This window comes from Chroicocephalus ridibundus, chromosome 9 (genome assembly GCF_963924245.1).
Source record: "Chroicocephalus ridibundus chromosome 9, bChrRid1.1, whole genome shotgun sequence".
Classification (NCBI taxonomy): Eukaryota; Metazoa; Chordata; class Aves; order Charadriiformes; family Laridae; genus Chroicocephalus; species Chroicocephalus ridibundus.
In genome coordinates this window covers 2,661,067-2,670,710 of record NC_086292.1, presented here as the reverse complement: position 1 = coordinate 2,670,710, position 9,644 = coordinate 2,661,067, and the positions used below count along the sequence as shown (strand labels likewise).

General features: G+C 35.1%; 1 protein-coding gene across 1 annotated transcript; it reads right to left on the bottom strand.

Moving 5' to 3' along the window:
• Nucleotides 1-1,002: 1,002 nt before the first annotated feature.
• CDX4 (caudal type homeobox 4) lies at nt 1,003-9,287 on the bottom strand. Its single transcript, XM_063346748.1, has 3 exons — nt 8,858-9,287; nt 3,714-3,859; nt 1,003-1,209 (listed from the first exon to the last, which is right to left on the bottom strand). The coding sequence occupies exons 1-3, from the start codon at nt 9,285-9,287 to the stop codon at nt 1,003-1,005; spliced, it is 783 nt and encodes a 260-aa protein (XP_063202818.1).
• Nucleotides 9,288-9,644: the final 357 nt, after the last annotated feature.

Below are 9,644 nucleotides of genomic sequence, written 5' to 3'. Positions count from 1 at the left end.
ATGTTTTCTGTGACTTCATGAATGCTAAGGCTGCTTGATAACAGCTTTGAAATACGGTGTCAGCTACTTTGGGATATTTCTTGCCTTTAGCCCAAAGTAAGTGTCGTATATAAAATCAGTGGCTCAAGATTGCTATTTCACTTAAAAGGTTTAGAGACCTTAAACAAATTCATTATTTGCTTTTTGGTAGTTTGCTAGTAGTAACAGTTCTGTTTCCATTACTTTTGTGCTCATATTTTTAAGCAATAATATGTGCATTCTTTGAAGATTGAAGTAATACTTATATCTTCCAAACTGTTTGGCATTTACTAATGTGCATGACAAATTGCTGCATTTCTTACAATTGAACAAATCTTGGCAGGTTTGGTGTGATATTATATATCTGTAACTATTGCTTAGGAGATTGGCAGGCTTGAACACAATTACATAGGGCAAAGAAGATTTGTTTTATTTAATTAAATGTAATATGTTGTTATAGCAACCTTGTGTTTCTTGAGTGTTTAAAAGTGTTTTAAATGTTTTTCTTGTTTTCAAAAAGTAGCATTCTCTTCAGTACACATAAGTGTGAATATTTATTAACATCTACAATTTACTCTAATTATATAAAATGTAACAAACCAAATAGACCCAGCATCTTATATTTTATGCAATAGTACTCTATTTTAAAATCAGGTCACTTAGTTTTTTCTGTGTGTATGTATATGATCAGACTAGAACTACGTTTATTTGAATCTTTAGTTGTATCATTAGTTGTCTGTGTCTGAAGCAAATTACCTCCTACTCAAAGATTTTGAGTGATGAATCTTAGTGCAAGTTCCCTGAGATTTCTATAATAATTAAAATATATTGATAATAGTCCCAGATCCTGTACTTAGAAATCAGCTCTCTGAAGACAGTAAAATCAGAGTGGTCCTTTGCAAAGTTGAGTTGTCAAGGGAGGATGGGGAAATCCATTCTTGCTTTTTCTTTTTTCCTTTTTTTATTTTTTTTTTTAATCTCTGTTCATTCCGAAACTATGACTTGATGAATGTCATTAGGCTGTAATCCATTTATTCCATGGGGTGGTGGGAACAGAGAGCTAGATATTTCATTTGGACTGAGTGAACCAGAGTCACTCTGAGCTGAGCCCCCACTGCCATCAAACTGAGATATTTTCTTCTTGATCATTTTTCTTTCTTTCGCGCGGCGATTCTGGAACCAGATTTTCACCTGCAGTTTTATGAATGATATCTGATTAATTCAAAGTAGTGGTCAACTTTTTACACTAATAATAGCAATAAAAATACATCTATGTTAAAAAAAATATAAAAATCAAAACAAAGAAAAAAATCCCCAAACAAACAAACAAAAACCCACAAAAACCATAAACCCCAGAGAACAATGACAAAAAACAAAACAAAACACTGGATTTATGCAGCAAAAAATTTTTTTGTTACTCTGTATTTGTTTTCTGCAATATAATCAATAGAAAATTAGTTTCTTTTCTTAGACCTGGTGTAAAGTGAACTTGCTGTGTTATATTTAGGAACATAGGAATCAACTTACTCATTTAGACTCAGGGTCCACCTAGTTCATCATCTAAGCTTTGGCAGTGATGTATGTCGTACTTTAGGAAGATGTTAATTATGGAATAATTCTGAAGATTTATTTATCATCTGTGTTATAGATTAATTCGAACTCAAGTAGCGAGGGTTCTTTTTTCATTTATATTGTGAGTGATTTTTGTGTGTACGTATATTACATATTTTAAAAGATTTGATTTTTTTATATGTATTTTGCAGATACGTATGTACTATGTCATGTGTATAAATAGGTATATCAGCATTACTTAATGACAGTGAATTTCCCAGGCTAATTGTGTTTATGTAAAGACTCCTATCTGTTTGAAATCTACTTTTAGTTTAAGCATCTATATTTTCTTTCCTTATGTGGAATGAGTAGAATACACTGTTTGTGTTTTCCTTATCATTAATTTTTTGTGTTCTTACTCTACGATTTTTGTTATATCCTTTAGGTTTGTCGAATACAATATGATACATTGCTTTGTATTAAAAATCTCATTATTATTTTCTAGTTATTTTTTGTTACCTTACTGGTAATGACAGCAAGAAGCATTTAGCTTTGTCTGTTGTGAGCCTTGTAGAAATTCAGATAGATTATCTATTTTGTCTACATTATACTTGAAGGAAATTTACCTAGTCAAAAATTGGATTGCTTTAACAGCAACAACTATGTAAAAGCAAAATGCTGATCATGCCGTATCGCTGGTTACTCCAGGCATGTCTGTGTTCTAAATCAGCCAGCCTGCAGAACATTAAGGTGGAGGTTTTGAATCTTTCGTAATTGTAGTTCTCTGAAAAGTTTCCAATGCAGCTATATCCTACTACGTAGCAAACTTTAGACCTCTTTTTGTAGTTACTTTCTGGGGCCACTTATGGTGCATGGAGTGTAATCTATGTACTATTTGGGTCTGAGATTAAACATCACTGTACTACTTTTATAAAAATCCAGTGCTTGATCCTAAAATACGATTGTTTATCTATGCATCCTTACGCTTCCAGCCTCAACTGGTCCCTCTCTATTCCATGTTCTTGCACAGACTGAATGCCAAAGCAGAGGAGGCCACTGAAAGAGGAGAATATTTTAGAGAACTCAATGTGTATATTCAGAAAGAATCAAAGTTTGTAAAATTCTGAAAAGAAAGATCTCTTGTTTAAATTTACCTGGGGGCAATAAATCTGGTTGCTAAGGTATAAGATGCCTTATTCAGTATTGTCAAATCTTCCCTTATCCTCCAACTGTAGCAGAACCATTGAAATTCTGTTGTATAAGGAGGGTTGGATTCAATAGTTACTATATTTGCAGACTGTGTAGATGTGCTTCCTAAGTGTGCTTTCCAACAAAGTGATTTTAGGAAATTCTTTATCCTGAATTCCTCTAGTCTTTGTATGAACACAGCTAAGATACATGGGCTCCTGCTCAGGAAGCTCTTTATTCAGGACAGCTTAAATATGTACTTGATGTGAATGAATGCAGAGCTGCTTTCCAAAGAAGCAATGGGTCTGAGTATGCACTTGGAAATTCCCTGAGTGGATAGTCTTGGATACATATATGTGTATAATAGGCATAAAAATTTGGCACCAAATTTTATAGCCTAGAGCATCCTGTATATAGTGGGTGTGAACTACTGCTATAGATGAAGTACCTGTGAACATAATAGTAAAAATTTTTAACAAAAAATAGATAGATGTCTTGTTTGATTGCTCTTTGAATGCTGAGTTTTCATTTTCCTGACTTACAGCTGAAATAGATCCAATACTTTAGATTTTTTCTGGCCATCATTTTGTGTGATTGCAAGAAATAAAATGGTGAATGTCATAACTGTTGAGGAAATAGCTAAGATAATGTTAAGCTGAACTGTTTAAGTTCTAGCTATCTAGCAAGCTGTTATGCACATAAGAATAAATACTTTTTCTAGTATAAATTAATTCCTAATGTTTAATTACCCATAATTGGACGTTTCTTTCAAATTAGCCTATTTATTAATTTGTATTTGTGTAGTGTGTTCTCTGTGTGCCAAATATACTCAGAAACTATATCACGGTTGCCTTTGCAACACTTGTGGGTACAGAATGTGAGTGTTGCTCACATCCCCTGGCAGTAACAGTGTCTGGTGAATGGGTGTGTACAAATGATGGATAATCTCTGTGTACCTGTCTTTCAGATAGTCCCAGGTTTGCTGCAAGTTCTGACTTTCTCCTTATTGTAATATATCTGTTGCAGTGAAATTCCTTCTCTAATTCTAGTCTCTGATGGTCTGTGTAAACAACTCGGTACTTTTCTTTTGTTCTTGTTTTACCTGTTTAAGAAAGAAATATTATTAATATGTTGAACTTTTTTTTCTATAGCATCTTTCTTTCAAACATCTCAAACATTGTACAGACATCAGTTAAACTATAGAGTACTTGCATGGCATTGTTTTCTGTGTTACAGAGAAGGAATATGAGGTGCAGGGTGAATCAGTGAGTGAGTATTGTTATCACAACTGTCTTTCCCTCTTTATCTCCCTCTCCCTGTAAACATACATTTAAATGTAAAGCTCTTAAGTGAAAAACACCCTGAAGGATCTTAAATAATTCATAGCAATACATAATTGGTGCTGGCTATATTTGATCTCAAAGGGGTTTCATTTCAGAGCTCATTGAAGTGAATTCCGTGTATATGTGGGCATAAATACACAGAATTTCAAGACTGAAGTTCAGTCACAATTTGTTTAGCTGTACCGTGTCCTAATTCTTTGTTTGAGTTTTTAAAGATCACCTCTCTAACACAAAGAAATGACCTAGTAGAAGAGCTTTAACTTTCTTATGTGGCCACAGGACATGCTTGTAAGTTCAAGAATAACTTAAACTTATTTTTTTCAAAAAAGTCCAGTGTTGCAAGATGCTGAGTGCCTGTAGAAGTATTCCTGTGGGTACTCTGTGTGCTGAGCTTCCTTTCAAGTTGAAGGCACTTGGCAGTTTTTAAGACGAGGCAATAAAATACTTGTAAAAGGATTTCAGTATCATCCTCTCTCTATTGCAGAAAAGAAATTTTCTTAGAGATATTGGATAAGTACTTTTAAGAGAAGCAATATTTGATGTTTAGAAGATATCTCTCATTTCATAGAGTTTTTAAAACATTTCTTCATGTAATAATAATACAGAGACATCACTTTTCAACTTATTTGTTCTCCTTTGCACTTTCAACCGCCAACTAGATAGTTTTCCTTTTCCTTCTGATCTTCCCAGGTTTTTTTTGATGTGAGTTTTCTGGGACAAACTGTAGGACAAAGACTCCTTTAAAGTGGTTCCCTAAAATCCATTGAGGTGTTAAGATGAAGCACACGCCACACAAAGGAGCGACAAGGAGATCTTATCAAGAACCCCTTTCACATTCAGAAACACAAGCCAATTGGTTTGGAATTTACAAGCCCTAAACAAATGTCAGACTCTTTCATCTTAGCAGAGGAAAAAAGGACAGAAATAGATGAAGGAATATTTTTTCCTGTTCTCTTTAATTTTGGACCAATACTGAGGATAGACTGCAATATTTTTATCTGAAGGCTAGAGGTAGACGTATCTTAAGACATACGCATAATTAAGGACTTTTTCCCAAATTCTATGCCACTTTGACTTCTAGTGTACAAAGCTTTCCTGACGAAATTTGCAGGACTAAAACAATCACCAAACTAAGTTTACTTTTTTTTCCACGGTACAAATTGTTGGCTTTGAAATATTTGTTCTAAGTGATAGTTATAATGTTTAACAATAGTATAGATATTCAGGTTCCTTGTAAACCGAAGGCTTAGAAGGTAATCTTTGAAAAGAAGTTAAAATTCAACAGGGTTATTCCGGCTTCACTATAATCAGCAAATATAACCATGATTTGAGGGGGTGGAGAAAAAGAGTAGTTTTCCCCATTCCCCTTGGTCATAAAATTCACAGAGCATTTCTTCTGAAGACAATAAAGCTAGGAGAAGGCCTCTTTATTTGCTGTGAAAATCATCACCCTTTCCGGCAATATAACTCCTGAAGAAAAGAGGGAGAAGGAAGAGACAAGACTGCATATCAAAGCAAAGCGAAGTGTTGAAAGGGTCTGTTGCCTCAATATGACAGATAGGCCTCAAAACCTCAGACAATGTAGGCCAGTGGAAAATAGATGTCACAACTAGTTTACAAAGCAAAATAAGTTAGCATTAGAGCAGAGGCCTGGCCTTTTTTCCTGCTTTTCTAGTTTGCTTTCTGGCTGTGTTTCTGCTGTGATGTAATCTGAATTACTTGTACATCACTGCTTGTTTAAACAAAGACATAAAATGTGTTGACTATAGTAAAAAATAAAAAAAACCTGAGGCTGATTTTGCAAAATACAGAAATTATGTTGTCCTCTTGTTTAGTCTCCTTAAAGTCCGTTCTCGTTCTGAGAAGGGTCACTCCCAGATGAAGTTTCATATAAATTTTTAAAAGATGTAAAATCTGTTTTCTGGGCCTGTGTTTAGATTCATTCTTTCAGTAAGTTTCATGCCTTGAAGGCTCACTCGCTCTCATAAAATACACATTTTACACCGTTGATTACACAGGTTTTGGAAATGAATCGGTCTGAAGTTCTGCACTTACATAACTGAAGTTGATAGGGCATTTTGTCATTTATTTTTAGTAAAAACAGGATCAGACTGTAAGGAATTCTGTTTATGTTCTTTTTCTCATTTTGAAAGCCTGTCTGGGAATATATCTTTACCAGGCCCACTTTTGGTGTTTGTTTCTTAAAATTTGCCTCATAAGCTTGCAATGTCTGTGTATTTGAAATAAAGAAAGGTTTGGTTCTGAATATTCAGTTATAGTCTTTTAGTAAGAGGATATGTAATTTCATATCAAATTTTATCTGTTGGAAGGCCACGGTACTTCCATCTTCATGATGTTGTTTTATCCTGAGGATTGATTTGGTCAGGTAAATTTTCATTTCACTTTTCCTGCAATTCAATTTTTTTTTATAAAATGCTACATACAAATGAATCAGAATGTAGTGTAGTTAATAGTGTCTAAATAGAGGGGAAATAATTCCCATTGACATTCCCTCCCCAAAAATAATTCCTATTGTCTTTAGAACGGTTTTCAGTAGGCTCCCTCATTTAAATACATGTATTTTGATTTCTTTTATTCCGTGTTGTTCACATACATCAATGTGAGTACACCCTACTAGTGAAGTTAAGGACATGCGCATAGTTATGTATATAAATATATTTTTACAGTTTAGTTTTTACAATGATTCTGAAACTTTAGAGCAATGAACTGTATTAAGCAGCAATAATATTGAAGGGGAGAAACCAGTAGCTGATCTGATAGAATGAAAAATTTTATGGCAATACGGAAAAACAGAGCAAGTCAGTTTCAAAGGATGGTCATAATAGCATCAAGTAAGTTTTCTTACATTATCTTCTAGTGAAAGCATTGGTAAGTTAGTATCTACCTGTTACTTGCATAATTTTAGCCTTGACATTATTTATTTGAATTTCATTTAATTTTTCACAATTTTTTATGTAATGGTATTAAAATTTGCCAGTTTTTATAGTTAACATTATTTTAAAAACACCAATGAAAAGACAAATCTGTTTGGTACTTTTCTTATTTTGCAAAATACCACATTTATGCTTTACTCTCCCAAACCCTTTTTTTAAGCTGGGTTGAAGTCTTGAGCCTGGTTCTGTGAAGTCCTGAGCTGTTTTTAACACTTCAAAGGATTGGGCTCTAGGAATGTACAGCCTCAGGACATGTATCTATTGACAGGCCCCGATTCACCTGTCCAGTAGTGTTCATAAAGTATTTCAGCATGTATGTAAATTCTGCGTAAGTGCTTTTGCAGACTAGAAATGAATTTAAGCACATAACTGCTTTTCTGAATTGCATATATATTTTATGAAATTGAGCAAGTGCATGAGAAACCTTTCAGGGTCTTTCATGTCTGCAATAAGTGTAAAAGTAGGATTTAGACTTGTAAGTCTGTTTTATTCTTTCAGAATGCTAACACATTTAAAATTCAGTGGCAGCAGGACAGAGGCAGGCTTGCCTCATTGACATTCAGTACTCTCAATTGAGTTTGGTCTACACTCAAGTCTTGCATCACTTCTACACCTGGAAATCTCCAATGATGTTAATGAAGTTACTGCTGATTTACATGAGTATACGTAAGGGGGGAAAAAACAGACTATAAATCTGCCTGACTTTGAAGACCTTTGTAGAGGCTCCAAGTGGAAGGATGGCATTGTGATATCTTAATGTTCACTAGGCATTTTATATTTAGTAACAGTGGGAAAACTGTGTATCTGCTTTATAACTAAGAAACAATTACCCGACTAACTTTACTCTTGAGAAATAACCATTTGAAGGAGGATTGGTTTTCTGTATCTTCTAAGATTGCTCCAATTGTAATTGCTCTTCTTTCTTTAGAGCATTGTCTTTGATGCTCTCTAACACACACTTACTACTTTTAACCTTAACAATAGATATAACAAACCTTGCTACACCCAATTTACACCTTAGGAATATACACCGAAAGGTCTGGCATGCAGCTTGTGACAAAACCAGACACATCAATGAGTGAAACAGCAAGAAAGTGATTTTTAATTGTGCAGTTGTGGTAAGCTGCAAAATTCTGGTACATGAGAAAAATATGTAAAACCGATTTGAAACTAAATGAAAAGGAAGTTTAACTGATGAGGTTCGCTGATGCGGTCTGCAAACAAAATAGTCTGCGCTGATCATTTGAAGCAGATTACTTCTCTAGGAATATTTCTTCTCACCTATTAAATCTAGATAGAAAAATAAGACACAGGAACAACAGCAGAAAATTGCATAATCCCTGTGGTTGTATTGGAGCACATAATTTTCTTTAAAGGTATTGAAAAGTCTGCAAAGATTTAAAAAGGCCAACCTGATTTTATATCAATATTTACCTTGAGGCACAAAATTTTTGCCTGTAACTGTTAAGCATTGCTGCATGCATTATTCCATAACATTCTCAAGAGTATTGTGTTTTTCATCCAAAATGCTTTACAGAATGTTAGAACAAAGATTCCTGGGCTTGGGTGAGATGTAGCCATACCTAAACACAACAGCCATTCCACTATAGTAACCATATAAAGTCTTTATGCGATGAAAGTGAAACTAGTGCAAATTTAGTTAAAACTGCATTAAACAGCAGTAGGTTAAATAAATGTCATAAACGACCCACCATCCTATGTGCTTCAAGTAAAGTTAATTATTTGTAAGATCAGTGATAGCAGAAGATGCTTTCTCAGGTTGAAAGTTGAATATACACTTACCACTAGTGTTAGCTTGCACCGTTTTCCTCATCCATTCGTAAGAGCTGTGCCTTTGGCTGTTGGGAGAGATTTGCTGTGTATTAATTGTATCTACAGGAGGTAACCCCCCAGATCCAGCAGGATGGAGGGAGCTGTAATCAGCAGAAGTGTAGGAGACCTGTCCAGGAGAGGAGCCATTGATCTGTGCAGCAGCAACCGTGCTGGAAGGTCCTGGGCCGTAAGCGTTCCAGTCCTCCCTCTGTGGGCCATAGTGAGATCCCCAGGTTCCCGCAGGCTGTCCATGGGTGTCCAGAGTTGGCACATGATGATATCCCATGTAATCTGAATAGGGTGGAGTAGACACAAAGTTTTGCACTGGCAGGTTGTTGTTACCCCTTGCAGATCCTGGATACATGCTGTTCTCTTTCTCCAAGAGAGAGCTCACATACATGATTGTCACAGATTGTAAATACTTTGTCACAACATATTGTTCTTCCGTTTTTTTTTTCTTTTGCTGCTTAAAAATAATTGTGTTTGGTTTTCTCTAATAACGCCACTCTGCTTGGAATCTTCTACTTCATCCTCTTTTATTATCGACTGTGTTACCAGGTGCTGGTGGTAATGGTTTACCAAGATCTTGTCTGACGTCAGCCTAACTGCCTGCCTCATAATTACATTTACATTCAAATGAAGGGCTGACCAACCCCACCTTTCTGCTAGTTCTGGTGCTTTCTCTTTTAGAGAACTTTCATCTATCCTATTACCCTTCCCTGATATTCAACAGCAGTTCCAGTACTGCAAGATGATG

Coding starts and splice junctions, on each gene's coding strand:
- CDX4 (XM_063346748.1), bottom strand. CDS start 9,287: ATGTATGTGAGCTCTCTCTTGGAGAAAGAGAACAGCATGTATCCAGGA. Junction 3,860..8,857: donor GGTGCAAGCTAACACTAGTG/GTAAGTGTATAT, acceptor TTTCTTAAACAG/GTAAAACAAGAACAAAAGAA. Junction 1,210..3,713: donor TGGGACTATCTGAAAGACAG/GTACACAGAGAT, acceptor ATAAAACTGCAG/GTGAAAATCTGGTTCCAGAA.